Source organism: Psittacula echo (assembly GCF_963264785.1).
Source record: "Psittacula echo genome assembly, chromosome: Z".
NCBI lineage: Eukaryota > Metazoa > Chordata > Aves > Psittaciformes > Psittacidae > Psittacula > Psittacula echo.
Window position 1 is genome coordinate 21,598,175 of NC_137742.1, and position 26,896 is coordinate 21,625,070.

At 37.6% G+C, this 26,896-nt stretch overlaps 1 protein-coding gene across 8 annotated transcripts in view; it reads right to left on the bottom strand.

The window, feature by feature from the left end:
- The window catches only part of PDE4D (phosphodiesterase 4D), a gene marked incomplete at its 5' end in the record, with an annotated part of 509,165 nt that overhangs the window by 7,089 nt on the left and 475,180 nt on the right, over positions 1-26,896 (bottom strand). For 7 of the 8 annotated variants that reach the window (XM_080636843.1, XM_080636841.1, XM_080636842.1 and 4 more), the window contains 5 exons: positions 1,416-1,515; positions 2,010-2,174; positions 2,261-2,359; positions 3,322-3,494; positions 6,859-6,952. In XM_080636843.1, the coding sequence (XP_080492969.1) occupies positions 1,416-1,515; positions 2,010-2,174; positions 2,261-2,359; positions 3,322-3,494; positions 6,859-6,952 (631 nt within the window). Of the gene's footprint in view, positions 1-1,415; positions 1,516-2,009; positions 2,175-2,260; positions 2,360-3,321; positions 3,495-6,858; positions 6,953-13,582; positions 13,783-26,896 lie in introns of those variants that run through there. The other variant, XM_080636848.1, reaches the window with a different exon arrangement.

Below are 26,896 nucleotides of genomic sequence, written 5' to 3' on the forward strand. Positions count from 1 at the left end.
ATATAAACACAAACTATTGTCTTCCTTTTTGGATTTTTATTTAATTGCCCCTCATTTTTCTCCCACAACTTTATCAGTTCCTGTGTGCAAAGCGTTCGACACTGTCCCACATGACATCCTTGTCTCTAAATCGGAGAGACATCAATTTGATGGGTGGACCACTCGGTGGATAAAGAACTGGCTGGATGGCCACACGCAAAGAGTTGTGGTCAATGGCTCGATGTCCGGCTGGAGACCGGTAATGAGTGGTGTCCTTCAGGGGTCGATGTTGGGACCGGTCTTGTTCAACATCTTTGTCGGTGACATGGACAGTGGGATTGAGTGCGCCCTCAGCAAGTTTGCCGATGACACCAAGCTGTGTGGTTCGGTTGATACGCCGGAGGGAAGGGATGCCATCCAGAGGGACCTTGACACGCTTGTGAGGTGGGCTGATGCCAACCTTATGAAGTTTAACCACGACAAGTGCAAGGTCCTACACCTGGGTTGGAGCAATCCCAGGCACAGCTACAGGTTGGGCAGAGAAGAGATTCAGAGCAGCCCTGCGGAGAAGGACTTGGAGGTGTTGGTTGATGAGAAACTTAACATGAGCTGGCTTCAGCGTGCGCTTGCAGCCCAGAAAGCCAACTGTATCCTGGGCTGCATCAAAAGAAGCATGACCAGCAGGTCGAAGGAGGTGATCCTGCCCCTCTACTCTGCTCCCGAGAGACCTCACTTTGAGTATTGTGTACAGTTCTGGTGTCCTCAACATAAAAAGGACATACTGCATGAAGAAGGCTGCGTGGAGACCTCATAGCAGCCTTCCAGTATCCGAAGGGGGCCTACAAAGATGCTGGGGAGGGACTCTTCATTAGGGACTGTAGTGATAGGACAAGGGGTAACAGGTTCAAACTTAAACAGGGGAAGTTTAGATTGGATATAAGGACAAAGCTCTTCACTGTTAGGGTGGTGAGGCACTGGAATGGGTTGCCCAGGGAAGTTGTGAATGCTCCACCCCTGGCGGTGTTCAAGGCCAGGTTAAACAGAGCCTTGGGTGATGTGATTTTGTGTGAGGTGTCCCTGCCCATGGCAGGGGGGCTGGAACTAGATGACCTTAAGGTCCTTTCCAACCCTAACTATTCTATGATTGTATGATTTAATGTAAGCCAACTAATTTCCACGAGAGACCACATCTGATACATTGAAATAGTGCTAGGTTTATAGTTCATGTCTTAGTAATTCTTGTTAGAGGGTACTATGTTAATCCTTCATAAAGTTACAAGAAATGCAAAATAATATCCAGTTTAAAACACAAACACATATTCTATTTACTAGTAAAGTAACAGCAGCAAACAAGGACTGAACTATGTATTTTTTCAGGCGCTATGTGCAGATCTTGCAGCAAATTTTTGAGAAAAATCAATGGACATAAAACTTACTTGTGTTGATAAGAAACTGGTTTGAAACCCCGGGATGATCTACATCATGTATCGCACTCGCAAAAATTGCTGCAAGAATCTCCAAATCAGTGAACACTGCCTAGAAAATCATGACACATAAAGGACAATCACTAATCAATGAAAAAAGTGTTTTCAATAAGAAGGCCTGTACTTTCAATCTAGATCCCTTTATTGAGGGAATCCCATTTTCCCATTTTAACACTATCTTTCATAAGCAATCCAGTAATTGTGGTTAGTGAGAATCCCCCACAGGAAATAATGACAGAACAGGATGTGTTATCAGTAATGAGATAGTGGAAACAAGTCATGCACTGTGTTAAAATGAAGAAGGTTACAAGAGCACCAACTTTCATGATTTAAGAAGAAAGAGATGTCACATTTTCTGCTGTGTTTGCATGTAAATAAGCTTTGATCCTCACAAAATATCTTTAAGAGAACAGAATTAATGAAAAAGTGTTAAGACTTATTAAAAAAAATATTGCAGAAACTAAGATCTACAATATTTAGTTTAGAAGAGTCTCAGTATGTCCCTTTTTCTCATGCCTGCCTCTTTCCCACTTCAACATAGCTTACCTCTAATGCTGGCGTTGATAGCAGGACATGGGTTGACTGAACAACATCTGCAGCATGTATGTTGTTGTGATATGCCACATCTGAATGGTAATGGTCTTCAAGGGTCATTAAGTAAGTTATTAAAGTATCCACTGGAATCTTAAATGTTTTTAGCAAGTCCCGTTCCTAGAAAAAGAAAAGAGAGACAACTAAGATTTCAAAGCACAGACAAATCTCTGAGATAAGCAAAAAGCAGCATATCTGCTACTTGCCTGAAAAATGGTATGCATGATGACTGTCAAAGGTCTGTTTCCAGATAACTCTGCTACTCTGAAAACCTGGAGGCCCCATTTATTCACATCTTCTAGTTCCTAGGGCAGAATCAAGCAACAAACATATTGAAACCTAACACAAATTCTAATGATTTTTGATTGAAGCAGCCACAAACAGCAGACTCATCAATATTCAAACCTTGCAACTGTGAAAGTCATATGCTAAATATACCTTCAACAACAGGAAAGCTGCTGCTACTAATTTTGTAATACTGGAATCCGCAGCTACTAACTTTTCAGCTTTTAATTCACAGGAAAGACTGACTCCTAAGTGGATTGCTCCAGGGGAAAACCACCACAGTATCTTGAGGGAGCTGAACTGACACACTTTGCTGTCTCACTGCCCAATGACAACAGAGTTCAAAGAGGAAGATGCTGCAGTTCTGCTGCTGCCTCCCTGGTTCTCAGAAACACTCTTCAAATAAAGATGAGATTCCTGAAAATATAGGGATAGGCATATTCCAAAATGTTCTAAAATTAAATGAATAATCACTTTATGCCAGTTTTAGATTACTGCCGACTAGTTAGCTGCTGCTGCAAGTCTAGGGAATGTCACTAAAAATAAAACCAATAAAAAACAAATAATGAACAGAAAATACAGCTAAAGACCAGACCTGTAAGAACAGCTTTAGTTCTATACATCAGTTGTGCCTTTTTAAAAAACATGGGCCTACCATATATTTTCATTCCTGTAACAGTATATGGTGGTTTTACTCTTCATTCTTCAGATACTATTATGAATAAGCAGCTTTAATAATGCTTACACAAATGCTAATTTACATTCCAGATGAAATTCTGTTCATGTGGAAATTAACCTTTATGGCCTAATTCTGATTTTTCTTATTATTATTCCACTTTACTCAATTTATATTACTTCAAGTGAGGCCTTTGGTGCTACAGGTAGAAATCAATAGTTAGAAGCAGAGGATAGAATAATACTGACAAGTTCACCCTTCATTTTAATTTAGCCATTTAAAGTCAAGGTTTTATATATTCTCTACCTTGGCAAGACTCTCTTCATGGTCTGTTTTAACTCCAAATCGGGGAATACTAGAATTAGTTAGGCTGGTGCTGTGCATGAGCTTTTTGACTCCACTGATCTGGGACATCGGCCTCTTCTTTTTCTCTTTCTCCTTCTGTGCAGGAGACGGGATTTCAACTTCATGTTGTTTGTCTTAAAGAATGACAAAAAATAGTTTTTGAAGCAATTACAAATATGTCCGAATTCACTACTGAGTTGCATCTTACGGATATTTTAACTCTTACAAAAACTTTTTTTATGTTTGGAGATTTTACAACAGATACTTCACATCAAGAGCAGTAAAACCATGAACAGATAAACAAGACCTATACCTCAGTAAAAGCAGATCTCAATTTCACTAATTGCCTCATTATTTCTGAACTGGCTTTAAACTGACCCATTTCCACTTCTCCTGTATCCCCTAGCACTGTAGAGAGGGTCAAACTTTTCATTATAAGAATGTTACTGCAAGCAAACAGAAATCTAAGTGTCCGTTTTGCAAGGAGATTCAAAATGTCTTCTTTTCCAGGAAAAATATTATCTGAAAACCTATTTCAAAACCAATCAAAAACAGTATTTCCTGTAAACCTTTAGAAAATTTCTTCAGGACTCAAAGGACCCAATACGGGGGGACTGGTCCTGATTGTGTTAAGACTGTACAACTTGGAAAGCCTTTTGCCAGCAACATCTACAAGCACTCTGCATGCAGAGGCAGTTTGTGCCAGCAGCACAGTGGATTTCTTCACCTCCCATGCAGAGTAAGTAATATCAACAAAAGGACTGCTTCCCTAAAACCCAGTGCAATTGCTGTGAGCTTTTGATCCATAGCAGTGTCAGCAGCATCACTCCATACACCTCATCAATGTATGTGCCAGCAAAACTTTAGACAAGGATTAAACTGAGAATATATTTAGAATGTTTAGGGAATTGCCTGCAGTTTGCTGCAGAAACAGTAAGGGGGTATAGATCACTGCAGATACCTGTGGTCCTCAAAGAAACCCAGGAGAGTGTAACAAAGGACTCTCCTGCCAAACCTGCTATGAATCTGCATTAATTTTGATTCTTATTCATATTACATTTCAACATAGAGTTCTAATGACTCCCTCCAAATGGTCTCTTCTTTGCTGAGATGTATCAGCATCTTTTCTGGTCCTCAGGGAATAGTCTAGAAAAAACAGGAAAATCCAGAAAAGATGTTTCTAATGTAGAAGCCTAGAAAAAACTAAGACTTAAAAAAAATATCTTAGAACAAAAGGAGCAAATCATAAAAAATAAATAAATAAATAAATTGGTCTCTTTAAAACATGTCTATTTTTTTCCTTCCTGCAAATAGTAATTTTTAATAATGACACTGAAACCAGACAAAGGTAGCAAGTCCGTCTCTAATTACCAGACTGCTATTGTGTTTGCTTCTTCACGGTTTTTTTTTTCCCCACTTTTTTTTTTTTTTTTTTAATTACCCTGTAGCAGTCTCATTCACTGGACACTTCAATTCCAAAGAAATCACAGCTAACAAGAGACTGCGGAAATGTCACCAAGCTTTAGCCTGCAGCACTGAGTTCCCTGATTGCCCCTAACATGCTCTCCTCGTACACACAATCAAGAAAAGGGGGAGGCGGAGCTCTGCAGCCCTTGGCTGGTGCAAACGGACAGCAGATGAGGAGCAGTGACTCGTGTTCATGCTTTGATGTTTATGGTTTCAGTCATATGCACAAAGTTTAGGCCCATCAAAGGGAGGCTCGTAAGCTGAGCTGTCAGACCAACCCAAGTGAAAGGAAGTGTCTGTCTGCATGACTTTAGATCTCCAGTGGAATTCCATGGGACTGCCTCTGCTTTTGTAACTATGAGCACAGAGGGCAAAGGATTGTTCACCCATCTGAACATCTGGGAAAGACAGCTTGCCATTTTGACCCCAGTTGCGCTATGCTCATTGGAAGGTTCTCTTACATTTGCCATTCATAGGAAAACAGATTAACGACACTGAAAAAAACATATATTATTATAGTCAATGTAGGATCCTTAGTTCTTACACAAGGAATATATTTGTCGTCATTATTAATAACTTCATACGTGTCATATAGCCCCCTAACTTGGGAAAACAGTTGGGTTGTGGGGTTTTTTTTTGAAGAACAGAAAAACCTGTTTTCTCATGACATGTTACCAACTTCCAAATGTTAGCAAGTCTGTAGATGTTCAGGAGATAAATTATGTATTAAAAAAAATAGCTAACTTGACTCACTACAGTTTTCTATGGAGAGAATGTTTCCCCTCTTCACATTGTGGCTCAGAACTTCTGTACTTTGCATATATTGAAAATACTCTCACATATACTGAAAATACTCGTATATTGAAAAAACTGAATTGCTTCCTGCATTGTATTCCTCTTGTACCTACAATTCTAAGTATCCTAGTTTTTCACATAGCCTCAAAACAGTACTCATAGCTCAGTAACTTAGAAGCAACTGCCTTCAGGCTTTTTTCTGCTCAAGACTGATGTCTCATGTGAAAGGCTGACAGATGCATTTCATTAACCTGTCAAAATAAGCTTTAAGCTTTCAAGCAAAGGCAAGCAGAAACTGGTATCTCAGGCTTTCCAGCTTAAGTGGGTCATCTTCTCAGGCAGCTGTACACTGTGACTTTCAGGACTCCTGAAAGTGCACAACATTGGTTCTCCATGATGGTGGCTAACCCCTTCCTTATTGTCTGAAACCCTGCTGTGCCACAGCGCTCAGGCACGCTACTGCAGTCATGGGTAAATTCAACAGACAGAGTAAGTGATCCATTTAGGATATGGTGACAAGCAGGGGATAAAATGTAGTGTAAAATAACCTCTTATTGAAAAAAAAAAAAAAAAAAAAAAAAACACAAAAAGAAGATACATAAACATGATGCATCTTAACATGTATGACTGGCACTTTTTAAAGTACTTGTTACCTTAATTTAGATGAATTTTTTAAATGCTCATGAGCCACACAAATTCTCCTAGCAGCAGTCCGTTCAGATGTTGACTTAGTCATATTTATCTACCTGTTTATGGGCAAGCATGGAACACCAAAGCATCAGAACTGAGTGCTGCAAGATTTTATGAGGTTACTTGTGCTTGTGTGCTTCCAGCACACTGAAACCTCTTTGCAGTAACTTCCATAGGAGAAACAGAGTGGAAGAATTCTTTTAAATATATAATTAAATCATTATAAATTAATCTCTTAATATGGTAGCAGTATAGTAGCTGCAATGTTACATGAAAATATGTGTATGAATATTTATCTAATTACACACAGAGGGAAACCACATACACAAACTAATAGAGCTGTGGGGAAATGGATCTAATATAATCTTTCTGCTCAAACACTGAACAATGAAACACTAAGTGTACAGTCTCTGAAAAGAGAAATTAATACAGAAAGCTACTTGCTTTTAAGCCTTATCACAGCACAGATATTTAAAAAAAAAAAAAAAAAAAAAAAAGAAAAGAAAAGAAAAAGGAACAAAAAATTAACTTCCCTTATAGTCTTACCTAAGAAAGTGTTTGATATATATTCTGAGACCTGGTTGCCTGACCTGCTCATTTCAGATAGGTGGGTTAGCTCCCGGTTCAGCATTCTCTTGAACTGGAAAACAAAATGTATCAAAAAAGCATGAAGTTAGTGATCAAGATGCATTTCAGTTAGGATGAGAAAATGCAGTCAATTTGTAATTGGGGAAACTACATGACATGAAGAATACATTCTAAATGAAGAGAAATATAAAAGCAGAAAAATAACACGCAAAATTGTTCTACCCTACTAATTATTCAAAGAGTTGGACAACATAATTTTATACCTCCTAAAATACTCTATAGTGATTCAATTAGGCACAGGGTCCTTCTAGTAACTGAAAACTATAAGACATATGTATACACAAGTAATTAACTTCACTGTCTCACAAGTTTCTTATTTTAATTTGGAGAGAAAATACAAACATACTTACACAGGACCATTTCTTTACTATCATTTTCTTATTGTATTTGTATATTAATTTATTTGTGCATTTTTTTTACTATTCTTTTTGTAATTTTTCAAGTTTGTTTTATCTCTCATCATTAACCTATTCAAATATATTTGACAGCACTGCTCAAAACAATCAAAATATCTTACTGATTACCTACATATCAATATGAGTAGAGGTAGGTTTTGTTGCATCTGACTTAAAATTATCATATTGGATCAGCTCAATGACTTGAGCATTGCACAATCTCAGAAAATTGTGAGTATTTTTATGAAGCACTGGAGTAGAAAACACCCATCTCTGGAAACACCGTCCCCTCTAAGTCCGCAGCTCACTCTAGGCACTCTATAGGATAGACGTGGACATTAAGGTTCTCTGAAACATGTAACTGGATTAGGTACTCATTATTGAGTCTTTCTTGATTCCTTCTAGACTTCAGGGTTAAAGAATATTTTGTGGCATTGTGTTAGACAGGTTAATTGCATAATACAGTTCTAGTAATCTTTTATGCATTTTCATTTACTACAGCTTCGCCTTGATTATCAATAAATAGAACTCAGCCCTACTCATTAACTTTCAAACAACTACTGCCAGTATAGAGTATCCATTACTACTGAATTTCAGCTTCCATTATGCTATTCTTTCATTTTGTTATCAACAAATCTGTCACCTTTTTTTTCCTCTTAACAAAGCCAAATGATTTGTGCCATTTTCAGAGCATCTTTCACCTTGTTCACCCAGTTATGACTGTTCATTACATCTAGCAATAGCTATCCTTAGTATATACCCCTGTAAAAATTCCTCTATATTGAAAACTGGGAATTTATTCTTCTTCAAAGGAGATAAAGCAGTAGACTAAACATTAACAACTCCCTTTCCATCCCACTGGAATCATCAAAGCCCTTTCTTCAAAGAGGCCTTGCATAGTGAAAGGTGTTATTTTCTTCACAATGTCTTTGTAAGTCACCAATTACCATATTGCTCACAGTGTGCCAAATAAAAAATACCTTTAATATAACACTATAACCATTATCCACTGCATTTTCCTGCCATCTTGACATGCCATCCGCTCAGGAAGCTCCTGAGCTACAAAGACTGAATCCTACTTTAGTCACAAGCCAAAGGCTCAGCTTTGATCTCGGATATAACTGTGCTAGCAAGTGCTCAACACATTTCTGAAAATTAGAACCATACCGCAAATACAGCTATACATACTATGAACTACAGGGCTATACATTCCGCACGAAACCAGCATCAACCTATATATTGAGGCCTAATGTTTGTCAACAATGTCAAATGTTAAAATAAGTCAAGCTTGCCAAACAGTGAAGTGACTGGTCCAAAAATCCTGAGTATTTTTAAAAGCCCGTCTTTAAACTTTTAACACATACTTAAGTCACACTTGCATGCTTTTTCTCCTGACCCACAATGGTGAGAAACTGAATTACTTAAGGCAAAAACTGAAGATCTCACAGAATGACTTTTCTCCAGATGGCATCCAGAAGTGTCAGCTTTAAATTAAATATTGTGCATAAGAATCTTAATAAAATGTAAGAAGTTGATGAAATTGCATTAACTTCTATGCATGTCATCAGTATATGCATTACCACTCCAATGTTCTCTCTTTCTTAATTTAATACAGCTAGTTACAGCCTGGGCTTAAACCACGACAACTGGATACCAACTAAGCAGTTTTGTCTGGCTGTTTCCTAGTAAGCCATTTTAGATCATGCCCAACTTCGCCATCCTGGTTTTGCTGCACAGCAACACCCCTGGGTCACGTACCATACTTTGGAAAAAGACCATCTAGCCATCAGTGATATGTACTCTCCAGGAACTCTCTTTACAAGTTTACAAGCTTTGACAGGAGAACAAAAAAATTCATGTTTTTTTGCAGCTACACAACACAACAAATAGGAAGGATTTTTTTTTCTTTTTTCCCCTCTTCCAAATCATAAATTTCATTGCAGGGAGTAAGTAGGTTTGTTATTGCATACTGGGAATCATCTCTGGGAATCATCTTACAGAACTTCTTCAGTTCTTCAAGAATTTCCAACTAAATACTTATTTTATGGATGTCCACAACAAGTGGAAGGTGCATGTCAGTTTCTTCTAACGCTATGATCCCCACTAGTCTGGTGCAAAGCCCTGACTTTCCATCTCCCATCACTCCTTAAGTCACCAGAACAGAAAAGCTCAACCATCATTACGAAACATGCAGAACAGTCTGTGCTGCTGCTGAATATGGGTGTACAGCAGAAGTACCCCAGCTTTTACAAGGCCTTCCTGCTAACAGCAAATTCAACAGAAGTCTTTGCCTTTGAAGAACTTCAGCAGCATGATCTCCTCACACTCTTGCACATGTTGCTGATGACACAGCACCAAGACTCTGACATTTATTTTGAAAAAAAATCTGGACTAAGCAGGAGTTTAGAGGATTGCTTTAATTTTCTAATTTGACAAAGCCTTACTACTCTCATGCATATTGAAACAGATGAAGTTGAAGACCGGACAGCAGTTCCTGATGCAGAACACTGATGCTCTTTGAGAACACAAAAAACCACCCAAAAGGCATAAACAGTGATCAAGATACTGAGACTGTATGTTACTTAACCATCTAATGTTTAATAATTTGGCCTTTTGGGGAAAAAGTATCTTTTTTCTAAGAACCTCACCCCCCAAAAAAAACAACCAAAAACCAAAACCAAAAAACACAACAGAACCAAACCTGAAGCCCTACCTCTTCTTGATTTTATTTATTTCTCAAAAACTTCATTTGGGCACAAGCGCACCCACATATAGTTTCTGCTTCAAAGAGTGCCAACTCTCCACAACTACTTTGTAATGAAATTCTGCCTAACTGTCACATGGCTCTCACAGGACCTTGCAGCAAATCACAGAGAAACTTGTTACATCTGTGAATTAACCTTGCTTCAGTTATCCAGCAGACACCTTTTAAGCGCCTGAAAATTGGCACTTAAATACTTATAATACTGATAATTACTCTTATTATTTATCCTCTCTTTGCACTTTATTCAAAACATGTCAAAGAAGACATGAAACCACCTTCTTGCTAACTGTAAATGTAAAGATGGTATTTTAAAAAAGAATTAAAAAAAAACCAAAAACCCCCCCCCCAAAAAAAAAAAAAAAAAAAAAAAAGAAACCAATTACAATACATGAAAACTCTTGTTAGTAATAAGATTTACACCATGCACACTTTATTTACGATGTTGGCAGCTCAGCATGGGGAGGAAGCAGATATTTTTGGCTGATCTGTGCATATACTGTATTCTTCCTCAGAAAGAAAAGATTTTCCCACTTTAAGACTAGGCATTGTTACGATTGAAAATGACACATATATCCCTTTGGAATATCATAACTACAGTCTAGGAAATCCCCCCTGCAATTCAAGAGGCTATAAAATATCCATTAAGGCAATCACACAGTTCTTCACTGCTGAATACTGATGTCACAGCAACAGAGCAGCAAAGTATTGTCTAAAAAAGAATCCTAAAAACATTTCCTTAAGCAGAATTTTTTCATTCAATTTGACTCCATCTGAAGTCAATTCATGGCCATGAAAAAGCTTGGACTGCATGCTTAATATAAATGGGGTTTACTGATTACACTGTACACAGAAAAAAAAAAAAAAAGTAAAATGTTCTTAAGTTTTTGACTCAATACCAAGAAGCAGAAGTAAATATGCAGCCTGCAGTTGTGTTGGGAGACAAAGCACGCAGAACCACTTTTGGCATGGAGGCCCCATCCTGGCAGGGCCTCCTCCACCTAGGCTGCCTGATCCTGAACGTGTGATGTGCTTCATCCCAAGGACACTCCCACTACAACCTTTGGCACCAGCACAGAAGGTGAAGCTAAGGCTAAAAGATACACCATGGACCAAAAGGCCCCATCCAGTCTGTCCTTCAGTCTGAGTGTTGATCAAGCTCCAAGGCCATCAAGGCTGGAATCACAATGCTCAAGAGCATCTGAGCCTTTCATTGTACTGGCTCCCAAACTCACATGGTGATAAAATTCCAGTTTCTGGCTGCCTCTTCTAGGTAACATTTCTAAAAGCTTACATGAATAGAAAACATCCATGGAACATTCATTCAACACCTGGAACATTAAACTTACATGACTGTATTTGTCATTGCTATATACCTATCAATGTGATTTTAAAAAGACGTTTTGTAACTCAAAAAACATGAATTATTATTTTACTGGATGCGAAAAGTCTTGTATTCTACAAAAACAAGAAACTTAAAATTGGACAGCCTTACAAATGAATGTAAGGCTTCTGTTTATACTGCTTATCAATGGCAAGCTTTTTTATTTTAGCATCATTCTTACTATATAAACAGCATTCTTAACTGAAGATTTGAGTTGGAAGCCTACATGTTTAATTAATATCAAGGTCATGCACTAGTTTTTATACATAAGCCACTGCAAGGTACATTATCTCTAAGCTTTGCATTGTGATAATGGTGCTTCAAGGAAAGACACTCAGTGAAAGACAGGAGTAAATGTTCCATAAAACATCCATTCTCCAAGACATAATTAGCGTAAGAGCAAATAAAGTACAGCCTGTATCACACAGAAATATGGTAAGGGATGTAAACATCTATAATGATCCCTGAGACTAATATATTTCATTATTTCTTAAGAATAAATACTCTAAATCATTGTTTTGAATGTCACAAAAGGCAGACCTCTGCCTCTCAATAGTTTTCCTATAATGCGTATACTGTGAACTCAAAATGCACTGTACTAAAATTTTGTTCTTAACTAAATTCATTGTGTATAGATAATATCAGACACTGATATAGAAGACATTTTTTCCATGTGTAATCAATGTAAGTTACCATGCTCTCTCCTGAACTTCAATTAGCAAAAATCTATCTATTTTAAAGGCTGAACTGTAAGAGTGAACATTTTTTGAAGGTTGTTGATTGAATTTCTCTAATTTAGCAAGTAGGAACATGACACGAGCTGCCTGGAAATGCAGAAAATACTCCATGGTAAATTACAATAAATACCTCACTTTTAACTGAATGGAAAGTAATTTCATCTTATTTTTTGGTAAATGACAAAGAAATCCACCTAGCTAGCATAATGGGATTCAATTCCTTCTCAAATGACTGATCAAACCCCTTAGGAATATACTGTAACAATTCTGCATTAGCAGATAACGGTCACAATGACCTAATTGGACACAACGACCTAATGAGGGGGGTTTATTTCTATTAAGAAAAAATAAAATAAAATTATAAAAGTAGATATTAATATAAAAATGCGTAAGAGATTGAGTTGTGTTAATATAATTTTTGCATTATTTTTAATCTTTCAATTCAAAACTCCCATTATTTAGTTCAAGAGAAATCAAAATTTTCTTTAAAATGGGATGACTTGGAACAATTATTGCAAATTAAGCATAGGATGATGTTTCTTTTTCTCTTTTTACACACTTGAAACAGTTATAAAGGCAACAACATTTTTTAAGCACAAACACTTAAATAGGGCTAAACCCCAAACATGGTTTGGTATTAAGTAAATTTCAGTTCTGTATGTTGACATATTAATTCCTTGGTGCAAAACTTTTCCACAGAAGAAATAAAAGCTTATCTAATTCAATTTTCTAGCGCTATCGCAGTTTCAAGCTAGTTCAAAGCTGCTCTACATAATAATGTAGATCAATATTAGAAGATTACAGTTTCCAGTGTTTTAATCAATAAGCTGTCACACAGAGAGGCTACAGAAAATGCTGCTGGAACATACTGTTGACAATTTCACATTTCTTCAGCTATTAAAACCAGCATGAGTCATGCTTTTTTTTTTTTTCATCCTCAGCCTCTTTACCCATGCTGTCCCTATTGTATAGTATTGCAGTTTTGAGATTTTGTCATTGTTTGGTTGTTGGGGTTTTTTTCTTTTTTTTATCTTTTAATATCTAGAAATACAGATTTGTAGCAGCCTTTTTCTAAAACCACACAAACTCTTTTGAATTTATTTGGCTTTAGACTTGGTCTGATTACCCAGTGAAGCAACATTTTTTTAAAGTCCCAGCACAGTTTCTAAGAAAGACTGTGTACTGTGCAGCTCATTCTCATTGCTGATCAAAGGCTTGATTTTGCTTTTGATTTTTTACTTTATGTTCATATGACTCATATTGCCCACAAACACTCATGCTAACCAGTGATCATGCAATCATGCACTGTAAATCAAGGTTCTTAAAAGGTAAAACAGAATCCTACCTTTATGTAGCCCCAGGAAACTGAGAGCAAATAGTTTGCCTCAGGCATTTTTGATTTTTTTTTTGTTTTTTTCCAATACTACCAATCTAAGCTAATCAGTTCTTTGCTGATACTGCAAAAGAATTCCAAGAAGAAAGATTCCTTCTTTTCTCTCTAATTCTCGTTGCAGATCTTCAGGTTCTCAGCAACTGTTTGCACAGGAGGCACACCGAAACGAAATCCAACCGCGTGGTCTTCCGATTGTACAAATGCCATTTGTAAAACTCCAAGCATTCAGAGGCAACGTTGAAGAGACATATTGTATGAGCTGAAGAAATATCTGAAGAGCCAGGGATATGCATATTTCCTGAACACCAGCACTTAATGAATAATGTATGTCAAGATGCTCAGCTGCTGGGAAGACTTGCTCTATCAACAGCTACCAAATAAGGACCTGAAGGGGAAGCCACAAACGGTGTCAGTAATCCCTCCCATAGAGCCTAACTAGCAGCCAATAGTATGTCACCCTAAAAGATATAAATCCAAGCCGCTGGCGACATGATGTATGGTAATTTCCCATTGGTCAGCACTGGGGAGTCTCCTGGGCATAGAGTATTTTTTTATTAAACAGCAAATGCCATTTAATAATGGCATCCCCGCCTGCAGCATTCACACGCCATTCAAAAATAATTGGGTTAAGGTCTCCTCAATTCAACAGCATTTACCAGTTCCCTTCAATATTTTCGCCATCCAAGCAGTTAAAACTAGTATTGCGTAACCCCCCTCACCGTGGCAGGGGGGTGAACTAGATGATCTTTAAAGTCCCTTCCAACCCAAACCATTCTATGATTCTATTCATGTGGATTGCCTAGCAGTTTAGATTTTTCATATGGAAGTGTTGTGGTTGTTTTTTTTGTTTTTTTGTTCGTTTGTTTTTGCGGGGGGGTGTTTGGGGTTGGTTTTTTTTTTTGTTTTTTTTTTTTTATGAAGAAAACCCAGCAGAAATGGAGCTATCAGGTTTCTTGAGCAGTCTGTGAGGTAGTTAAATGCTTTTGGCTTTTAGATGAAAATGTTTTGGCCATCTAGATTAAAAAAATATCTAGTTAGATCACTGGGCAAGTCTGTCAGTTTCTACCGCTTTTTTATTTTAGGAGATAAAAGCAGTTATTATTAAGATAAAGTCATCCATGTGTCTTAGTACCCAGTAAACATTAAGTTTATATGAAAAAGTGAAATAAGAGTCCTCAAATCCTCTCTGTATTTATTCAACTTTTCCTCTTTCTGCCTTGGCAGACTAATATAATCAATTAAAGCTATACTTCATAGAAAAAAGGGATTAATTGAAAGCAGAGTGTGTCAGTGAGCTGACTCAGAGCCTTAAATAAAATATCTCACTGTCTGCCATTCAGAGACCAAAACTTAAAAAGAACATGTTATCTTGCACCACTTTGTGCAAAGCATATATACAATGGCAGCAAATTTCTAAGTCTTTGTTGCATCAAAAGGAGAACTTCCCAATATGATAATGGGCAAACATTTAAGGACAAGCTGAATGAGGTGTGGCATTCAGGATAAGCTTACACTGCTGATTCACTGGAAGATGCTGACCGACAACGGTCATAAAGGAGGTTTGGCTGAAGTGTTTTCTACTTCTCTGGGTGATGCTACACAGCAGTGTCAGCAACACTAAGTGCTTGAAAAAGACTTGAACCTGCAAAAATCAATAGGGCAAAATATGATATTAACAAATTTCTTCATTACAGGAGAGAAATGTATAGCAATGTGACAAGTCGACACAGTCAACAGATCATCTGCAATTATGTATTTTCATGTGGGAAGCATAGTGCTTTGCTTAGAATGGGTAATATAAAAAGTCATGAATAAACACATTACTGATGCATTTTCTTTATAATATGCACCCTGGATCTATCCAGGTAGATTAATATAAAACAATTACATTTTGAAAACAGATATGGGTCATTAGAGACTCAGCAGGTAGCCCAAAAGGTAGTTCTGGAAAGCATTTCTCCTGACTCTTCCAGCTCAGCTTTGTAACACTGAACAAAGCTTGTTTATACCTGTGTTGCATTGTTTTCTGATCATGTGCAAGACAGCACGGCTGCCACTTACCCAGCATCTAACCTAATAACTGAAAATGTGATGCCTTCCTTCAGAAGGCAATTTCAAACACGACTTAGAAACTGGTGAAATAATAGGCCTTACATTTCTGGCTACTTAAGAAGTGAAGCATGTGGATATGAAAGTTTGGTTGCAGTAGGTACTACAAACAGATACTGGAAAGCCAAGGTTTTAAATACTTCTCTTACATTGTTACTTTAAAGACAGGCTCCTCCTTGAATTTTAACTGTCCCCAAAAGCACAGAACTTGTTGCAGATAAGGAACATTCAAAATGGCTGCTATGTAAATCACAGCAGTTGTTTAGCATGCATATACAAAAAAACCTTCCTAGATTACTTTTTATTCCCCACCACCATGAGACAGACACATCCATAAGAATGACTGAATTACAGTTCACTAAATTTATTGAAGGATGGTATTTATAGAGCTATTAGCTAGATAATTTTGATGTAAAACCATGAAAAACATTTTTCCTCCAGTGTATGATATTTTAGCTGCATATTAACTATACTGATAACAGGAAATTACACCTGATATTGACAATCTATTACTAATTTATATGATTTTTCCAGGACCCACAGCCTCAACCTTATAAAACTAACATTTGCTGTGATACAATTTACTAGTCTGACTTCACTGACTCAGAAAGCAGCCCTCTGACTCCAGCTACATATAGAAGTATGACCGTAGAAATTTATAGTTGGGAAATTCACACCAGCTCTGATCTACAGCAATAACTTTGGCTGATTTCCATCCTCAATTCCCAGATTGGAATAAGTGAATAATTGGCTTTAGAGGAGGTTATGGTGGATGAGTGCACAGCAAACAGCTGCCATGCACAACTAAATACCTAAAGTAATTCAAATAAGAAAAAAACCAAGATAGAGATAACTGGAAATCCAGAAATGTGAAAGAGAAGTTCTTGTTTTCAAACACACATCACCGGTGAAGATAAAACATGGGTAAAGAAGAGTAATGGCATTTTCTACAGTAGTTCCAATCAAGGGACAAACATGGAGATAAAAATGGTGTAATTTGAAATTACAGTAACTAAGTAATAAAATAATTCAGAAACAGGGAAGTTTTTAATGAGCACTGTTGTGTATTTTGAAAGAACCAAGACAATGACCTTGAAAGGCAGAAAGATGATGAAGTCTCTCTTAATACTCACAGGAAATGTTAGCCATTATTTAATCAACAAGGCTGGACAACTTTCTCCAAAGGAGTCGTGTAAAGAGGTGGCAGAGATCCCAGAAGCTGTGGTGCTCAGCTTCAGTAAAATTTGAAAGACTGTAAAAAATTGTTAATTTTGTGCCAATTAAAGTTTGCTAGTAGGATGGCTGAGTAACTTCAGGCCACCTCACAAAGTATCAGTCCTGGGTAAAATAATGAAAAAGCTAAATGCAAATACTGTGGCCATTTGCTTGATAAAGAAGTAAGACATGGGAATGTAATTAATGGAAGTCATTATTGGTTTATGTCTTTGAACATGTTCTTGGATTGTTGCAGGGCATTTGATTTAGTACTGTATAATCTGCCACAGCACTCTCAGTGTTGAAAGAGGACACATTAAATGGGTTAAGAATCTGGCTATCGACTCATTTCTAATAAACATCAACAGGCTGTCTTCATCTAAAGGGGCTGTTTCAAGTCAGGCTCTGAAAGACATTAGACCACTCTATGAACAGCCTGAACTTTCTCAGCCTATCTTCATACAGGAGGTGCTCCAGTCCCTTGATCATCCTCGTGGCCCTCATCTGGACTTGTTTCTACAGTTCCATGTCCTTTTCTGCTGTAATCAACATAAAAAGGACATGGAACTGTTGGAAGAAGTCCAGAGGAGGCCACGAGGATGATCAGGGAACTGGAGCACCTCCCGTATGAAGATAGGCTGAGAAAATTGGGGCTGTTCAGCCTGGAGAAGAGAAGGCTGCGTGGAGACCTCATAGCAGCCTTCCAGTATTTGAAGGGGGGCTACAAGGATGCTGGGGAGGGACTCTTCATCAGGGACTGTAGTGATAGGACAAGGGGTAATGGGTTCAAACTTAAACAGGGGAAGTTTAGATTGGATATAAGGAAGAAATTCTTTACTGTAAGGGTGGTGAGGCACTGGAATGGGTTGCCCCGGGAGGTTGTGAATGCTCCATCCCTGGCAGTGTTCGAGCCCAGGTTGGACAGAGCCTTGGGTGGCATGGTTTAGTGTGAGGTGTCCCTGCCCATGGCAGGGGGGTTGGAACTAGATGATCTTAAGGTCCTTTCCAACCCTAACTATTCTATGATTCTATGATATTCCATTTATTCATTGGTCAGCTGGAATTAAGTCACTACTATGACGACTTCTACAGTATGAAAACTTCCCAGGAACAGAAAGGAGGGTGAAGGGTAAACAAACTATGAAAACTTGGAAGTCACCACAGGCAGCCTCACTTATTTAGTATGTTGATACTGTTCATGTAAACTACAGTTCCAGGAATTTAACTGCAAAGATACAATAAGAAACACAGTTCGTGAGTACAAAATGGTGGACTACACTGGGGAAAGCAAAAACTCTAAAATGTTTATAGAATCACAACAGGATATCCCATAGCGATAGTGACCCAAAAAAACTGGCATCTTCTGTAATGCTAAGTTAAAAAAGAGATACTCTAAACATACCATTCTGGCCCCTCTGGTGATGGAATAGGGCATACAGCTCCTGTGTCCCTCTTCTCCTAAATGTTACTATATACAGCACATAGGAAAGAAGAGATGAAAGCCACTGGTGGCTGAAAACAGAAGGCTGTAATCAGAACACATCCCTAATTCTTCTGAAGGAGCCTCAGCTTTAAGGATCCTAACTGTAGCATAATTATGCTACTTTAAAAAGGCTTTCTTGGTAGCCTCTTACTTTTCAGCATTACCTTCGTTAAACACAATGGAATACCGTAACTGTACCATTTTACAGTTAATTCTATTTGGGAATATACAATTCTCAGGTATCAAATGTGAGAACTCTATGTTCCTGAAAAGACTGAAACGACAATGTTCTCCTGAACTATTTTAGGCAAAATACACAGTAAAACCCAGGAGCTGAGCTGTTTATTAAAGAATTAGGCTCCTTTATTAGTTAAAGGAAAACAAACAAACAAACAAAAACAAACAAACAAGCAAACAAAACAACAACAAAAACCCCACAAAAACAAAACCCCCAAAACAAAAAAGTACTTTCTGGTAAAATACCTACTTCAGTGTTTGTATTTACTGCCCTCTAGCGATGATATAAGCAGTAGCTATAAATATCTAGGAACGTATCAAACTTTCTTCAGACAACAAATTTCACAATGTGATCCTCTCATTTTCAACCACACCACAGCACGGCCTTTATAGGTATCCTCTGCAACTGCCGGATTTTCAATAGTCACTCCTGAGCAATTGCACAAGCAAAAAAATTACACCCTGTTTCAACCCTTGTTTTGGAGACCACTGGCAATCTTTAAAGACACAATAATCACCTACAGTTTTCTTAAAGGAATGCTTCTGCATAATGATAGAATTGTATGCATATAATGGTTTCTAAAAAAAACCTGCAGCAAATGGGAGATGAATTTCAACAAATACTTTGCTGTTTGTAATATTCCAGTATTTATTTATTTTCCACTTAATTCAACGCTGTCAAAATTACGTAAATTTCGAAAAAGCTACCATTAAAAGCTAATTTAGATCAGAGCAGAGTGGATTAGTGTGATGACTGCTGCAGATTTGACAGCAGATTTGAGGCAGCAGTCACCCTAGCACAAAGCAGTAGTGAAGTGTAGCCACTAGGTTCTCTCTCTATAGCTTGGCAACCAACAAAATCAAATGTGTAACCACAATCCTATTTCATCCATTAAATTACTATTGTGAACAGTAGCTGATGTGAACAGACGGCTTTCCAACTTTTGAGTTTTGCCCTAAAAATATTGATAAAAAACCCCACCCTTTACATGGAGATATATATACTTAAAAACATACCATAAAAACACGATACATATCATGTTTTTATGCATGTGTACATATCCACAGCATACTGATACAAACATACAATACATCTGCATCACAAAGGGAGCTGTGAAACAAGACCAGAGTTGTTTAGATTTCTGGCCTGGACATGCTTCAAACAAATATCCTGGGTTAAGGCAGTGGTTTTTAAATTTAAAATCATGCCTAGATAACTGCAATGTTAGTAGAAATACCTACTCCATTCAGTTAATTCACCATATCAGCATATTTCAACAGACACTGAACTGCTTTGCTCAAGGTTTCTCTCTATATATATAAAAGACGCTGGCACACAAATCAAATGTGTGCTCAGCCTGCACTGGACATGAGCTCAGGAAACTTGGAGCAAAACATGATATTCATATTTTTTATATCTATTTGATATGTAAAAATTTATTGCATTTATGCAAGCTATTTTAATGGCACATATCTCTTACTATTACTCCTCCTACCAACTTTGCAGGGAACAATCTAAACCAAATCTTTCAAAACAGCTCCTGGAAGAAACCACAAAATACCACCACGAGAGGGCCCTAACTTGGACTCCGTAATGATCGGTTCCCTTACAATACCCAGGCAGCAATTTGTTTGCTTTAGAATAATGCACATATTTTATAGAAAATATAATTTGGATGGGAAAAAAGGAACAGAAAACAACAGTTATTTAATTATTGTTTTGCTTCCAGGCTGCTCAGACTTTAGTGTGACCGAATCTCAAAATCAAGTAGTTCAATAGTTCATCAGTATACCAAATCTCAACCATGCCAGCCTCCTTTTAGGAGGAGTCCTCTCTTGGAAAAGCAGAACTAAAACTGGTTACATATCGAAGGGTAAAAACATTTACTCCCCTTCCATTGTTATGTATGTATGTCATATATCTAGGGTGACGTACAGGACAGTGAGTTAGTCACAACAACTCCCAAAATAAATAAAAAAACAACCCTAAGAGAAAAATAAAACAGACATGGGACAAAATAAAAAGATTAGACTTCCTCAAAGCTGCATACACATCCATTCCTCAGTCACATATTTTTGTCCATTTCTTAGAGATTGCTGTTGGGGTGGATCTGCTACTGCCATGTCTGGCCTTTACCCTCAATTCTTTCCATTACAAACATTCATTCCAGTACTGGGTGCAATGCAACATAACATCCAATGCACTGCTATTGCCTTCACTTCTTCCCCTTACCCGTCAAAAAAATCTCATCTTTCCTCTTCACCTCCTCCAGGCAAAGTGCAGCGGGAAAGCTGGGTGGAAACCTCAGCCTCAGATCCAGCTGCACAGTTTAACTTATACCACAGTTTGGGTTTCACTGAGCTGCCACTTTTTTGTCATGCTTTGAATCTGGACATTTTCAAACAACATACTGATACCCACTCCCCAATCCCTAAAGCTCAGCACCAGACAAGTTTTGTCAGGGTAACTTACATATAAAACCAATGAGTTTTGCTGTAAAGTGGAGTCTCAGAGCTGCTCCTATGCTCCTCAGCAGTAAGCTCCTATGCTTTATAGACCCTTTAACATGCTTCACAAAAAACAAAGAAAAAAATAATCTAACTTGAAAGACCAGTGTGATCTAGTATATACATCTCCTTCACATGGCTATGCCTACTTCAATGCAGCTGGGCTGATACAGTCCAAAGGCATTTAAGAAAAGTAAATGTGTCAGAGGTACTGCAGAGACACAACACTTCAATAATGCACCTAAAATTATGCAATACCAATATTGAAGGAATGCTGTTGTTAATAAAAAATACTGTGCCATGGAGATATACATGCTCTTAGCTCCAGTTAACCATCCATGCCCTGTGGTACATAAGTTCTGACAACCTGTGTTATCGCGGCTATCGCAACTACAAATGCCTTTTCCATAGCTTATTTGCATAAGTAAGATTTACAAGCTACATCAGTGTTAATGCCTTAAAGGATGCTTGTATTATAGCGTAAGAACACAGTTTAAGCCTTTTCCAGGACAACTTGTGCTAAATCCATAAAGGTATTCACACTAGAGAAAAGATAAAGGTGATTTCTTCTAATATCAAAATGTTCTTCTGTATGCAAGAATTTTATCATTTAAGTATCTTGAAAAATGAAACAGGATTTTATTTTTAAAATCTAAGTTCTAATAATTCACTTCTTAATGCATGGAAAAGATTAGGCTTTAAATCTATCTGACAGTTTTTTCTCCCTTTTCCTAGCTCATATCCAGTTAACATTTGCCTAGTTAACACTGGCAGTCACATCTGACAGACCCAGTAGGCAAAAAATACAAGCAAAAAATTCCAGCTGGCCACCAATTACAGAGGAATATTGCACTTATTCCTTGATCGCTCCACAGATCTCATGTAATTCTTAGGCTGTTACTCACAAAAAATTTAAAGATACCCAGAAAGAAAAGCTTTTGCAGTTTTCCCCTCCTTTTGTCTTTCATGAAGGTGTTTTGTTTCAATGTAAGTTTCCATTTGGGCTAAGAAATAGGCTTGTAATAAAAGGAATATAAAAAGTAGAATGATCTGTATAACTCATTTATATATAGAGAGGTATGTATATGTACCCTGCAAGTAAATACCCTGTAAGTATATGTACCCTGTAAGTATCTACCATAGCACAGCCACAAAAGGAGTTTGTCTCCATGTTACTCATTTTCGCAGACAGCTATGTCTAACAAATCTGCAAATAGTAGCAACATTTCACTCACAGAGCTGTGATGGCACATTCACCCTAAGTCTGATATGGCTATACCAGCAAAAACTGAGCTTTATGGGTATTGCCTATTTCACACAGAATACTGGATTGCTATGTAAGGACACAAAATTGCTGCACTGGTATTGCTGGATTAATCACACTTCTCTTGTAATATGACATTCTTATTTGAATGAGGTGTTCCTCCTGTAGACCTGGCCAAATACATGCTTTAACATTTCATCAGAAATCTTGTTGAATGGTTGCCATTTCATACTAAAAGAAATGAGTCTTTTAATCATCTATTTTAAAGCTACAGGCATGCTTAACACACATCCTGTTCTTGTGAAAAAGCAAAAATTCAGTATTACTTTTCTTCTAATTCCTATATATATGAAAACCAAATATGAACCAAACTATTTCCTATACTTTCGAATACTATTGCTCCATTAAAAAACCCCAAAAGACCAAAAAACAAAACAAAACAAACAACAACAACAACAAAAAACCAACAGAAAAATAACAAAACAAAAAAAAAAAACACCCAAAACCAAACAAACCCAGAGGGTAAAAGCCATCCTATGAAACAAAAGCAATGATACCAACAGACAAACCCAGAGAACTGTGGACTGCAAATTAATTAACAGTGCAGTGAGCTCAGTACAGCTCAGATATAAACACACCCTAACAAGTGCCTGTAAATCATCCATAGATACCAACCTTTCGAAAGCAAACTGCAAGTTGTTTCACACAATTTTACTGGTTCAGGCTCCAGTTTTTATTAAACCATGGCTGTTGTACTTCTAACTAAAGTGCATGTGTCATTGATAGTGTCATAGTGTCACTATTGTTTCAAGGAAGAAACTCAGTAAGGATTATTCACCAACTAATATTCATTCCAATGTGTCCCCCATAGCTTTCATTTAGATGCTCTAAACATGCTTTAAACCTATGCAGATTAAAAAAAAAAAAAAAATGAAGATCTATCCATCTGGAACAGGAGAAACAACAGCTTCATCCATTTTACCCTTGTCTCATGCATACAGGGGAAGGACACAAAAAATAATGCTTCCAGTTTTGTCCAAGTGAGCTTCTGGTTTTGTTCAAGTGAGCACTTCATGCAAGTGTCCCTAGGTCAAATTAAGCAAACAATCGAGGAACCCAAGTGGTTCCTCAATTAGACATAGACAGGCGTACTGTGAGGTTGTGTTTGTGGGTACACATGAGGAAGATGGAGACAAGACAACAAATCCAGGCCAAAGGCAGCTCTGTAGTTTCCTGAACTGCATATTTATTGCCTGTGTGATTTAAACCCCTCTCACAAGAAGTCTCAATGTTTGAATGAGGAAGCTCATGGTATATTCATGTCTATCAATACTAGTGATGTGCCTTTTATCCTACTTGGTTGGCCAGCTGTAGATGTCTGCATACCTGGCTGGGGTTTGGCAGGTTCAGACCTGGCCTCTCTGCAGAGGTGCTGGCCAAGTGCTGGTAAGGGAGAGCGACACACTCAGGCCTGGCAGCAAATGCTCTTTGCTGTCCCATGCCAACATGGAGAGGTTCCTTTGGGTTTGGCAACTCTGTTTAACTTTGCACTGAAGCAGCACGGCAAGCGCTCTGTCTCAGCTGAGTCTCAGCTGGGCAGCAACCAACAACTGAGAGGCAGCTGAGTAAACAGACTGTTAGCATTCTTAATCTCTAGCTACTAGAGTTCCCACATAGCCTATCATCCATAATGAATGTAGACAGGAAGGAACATAGAAAGTATTGGACTTGCTCGAGAGAACATGCTCTTGGAAACAGAGCAGCAAGGACAATGACTGAGAGTCAGGTGATGCAACTGGATGCCTAGTTCTCCCGCAAGTGCCTACTCTGTCCTCTGTCTACTCTGTCACTCTGTCCTGTGAACATTGTTCCTTTCCACCCCACACCATGGACAGTTGTGAGATGGGGCATTAACCCAGAACCATTCTCATGCTATGTGGCTCACCTAACCTTCAGGCTGGAGCTGGCTCTCACCTTGCCAGCTCAGAGGTCACAGGCTACAGCCAGGAACCCTACCAACAGCCAGTTTTGCACTAGGTTGTAGGAAGGTAGGGAGCTGCTGAAGCACAACTCCTATGCCTATTAGTCTCCAGCACAGTCTCATCACATCAGCTGGAAGGATTTGTAGAAGCCCTTGCACCTGCGTGAATTTCACTTCTTATGAAATGAAACCATCACCAAACAGAGCAGCAGGATTATCTCTAGTATAAACATATGCATTTTTCATTATCTTTGCATAACTGGCTATCAGCTGAGAGGTACCCTTCAAGTAATCATCCACTTCTTTTTTTTTTTTTTTTTTTTAACTTTTCTACATTTTTTGCATTATTCACAGCTTATTTTTCAAATATACAAAATGTTTTTTAAGCCAACTTTTCTAGAAGAATAAAGAGTAGAGAATATACAAAGAGTTATCAAGGCTTTCTTGATACATCAATGAACTCACCCCTCAGTAATGTTACTGTGAGCTGCTCCTCAGAAATCCCATTTGGACAGAGAACCAATAAATTGACATTTACAAAGAAACGTTCTCATTGCTAAATCACTATTTCCTTTGAAAATGCTCAAATGCGTCTTGTATTTAGCATTTCCAGTACGTACTGTAACACCATACACTAATCACCTTTTGTAAACACTGCTTTTATTCATGGTTTGTAATCAATGAATATTTTATATTTATCAAGAGTTAAATGTACATTAGTAATGAATTAATTAATATGCTTTAACTTTGATAATTTATGTCATTTGTAAACTTACATAGCAAAGCATTAAGGATAATTTTGTTTGAAATATAAGACCTCTGTTTAACCAATGTTTAATCCACCGCCAATCATTTTCTTTTCTGAATCCTAAACTGTAACACATCCTGCCATTCATGCAAAATTTGAAACCAAAGGTAGACTAAAAAAAAGAAACCATGAAAATAACATTGCATACTGGAAACTAATTAGGTTCCACTTAACAGAAGTACCTCATTAGACTGGTATATAACCTCTGAAGAACTTGCAATATGGATAAAAAATATGAAGACATTATTCAAATAAAGGATTATCTACTAACATTTCATTATTACTAGATTTTCAAACCATAAAATAATGATTTTTTTATAGAGACTTAAAAGTACCTATTTAAGAGGATTGAAATACAAAAATTACCTTGTTTCTTGTCTCCACAAAAAAACCCTATCATTATTTCATGGTTTGAAAAACATGTTAAAAATCAAACAAAACCAATAAGCTCTAAATAGATACAGCATCATCTTAATTTCTGGCTTGCATTTTTACTAGTAAGAAAAAGCTGGGAAATTCTGGCTGCTTTTTGCCCATTTACACACAATGTTTGGAGCAGCTGGAAAAGCTCTGAACAGTACCTGAAACACTGGAGGGACCACTGCAGATGCAAGAAGGACATTGGTCTATTCATTTATGTGGGAGCTCACATATATACACAAGCCCATTTCTGCTGTGTGGACAGAAACATTAAAAAGGCTCACAGTCCACAACAAATTAAACTTCCTTCAGTCCTCCAAAGCCTGTGCTTAACAGTCAGTTCTACCAACTCTTTATCAAAGTGATAACAATGCTAAATAAAATGGGCTATGGGATCCATCACAGCATGATGAAGTAAATGTAAAGATTCTCACTAGCTCCAGTAGGCATTAGATCAAGTTCCACTGAATGCGAACAAACTGTTCCAAATTCTTCAGGAAGTGGGAGCAATGCTCTAATACCACCTTCTAGCCCCCACGATGCCATACATCTGCTCAATCACCAAGTCAGAGAACAAAACTGAAAGGGTTTAACAAGTGTAGTTCACCTGTTTAGGACTGCACTGTTAACAAGGGCATTCATGTCTTGCCTCACTCAATTTCTATTAAAAATGAGATCTGATGTAACCTTTGATAACTTAAGTGATATTAATTTTCATAATACTCCAAAAGACTGACATGCCTATTTATATATGCTTAATTTGCTGGTACATGTGTAAAAAAGTGTATTCTTTTTATTCCTACAGTTCTAATTCATCCCATCAGCACAGTTATATTTTGTATTGTTATATTATTCCTATAACCAATCTAACTTTCACACCTTTGTGAAACAAACATCTGATTACTTGCTATATTCATGACCACCAGAGAAAAATCATTGTTCCCAGATGCCAGGATTAGTTCCTGCACAAGTTTTCCAGAGCACTTTATCTTCTTGTATTTAAAATTTAGTCATTTCATTTTAAAACTCAAGTTCTGTAAGCAGGGATGTACCGAAAGGTGTGCTAGAAATGCCAACCTCTATGTAACAATCAACTGCATCATCTTCACAATGGTGAGTTTTAAAAGCTTTCCTATAATACAGCCTCTGAAACCTTCTCAGACACAACCAAAAAAAGCTGCAGAAAATACCCCCGGCTAGCAAATGTGCATATTTGCTTTACTGATGCAAAGAAAAGAGGA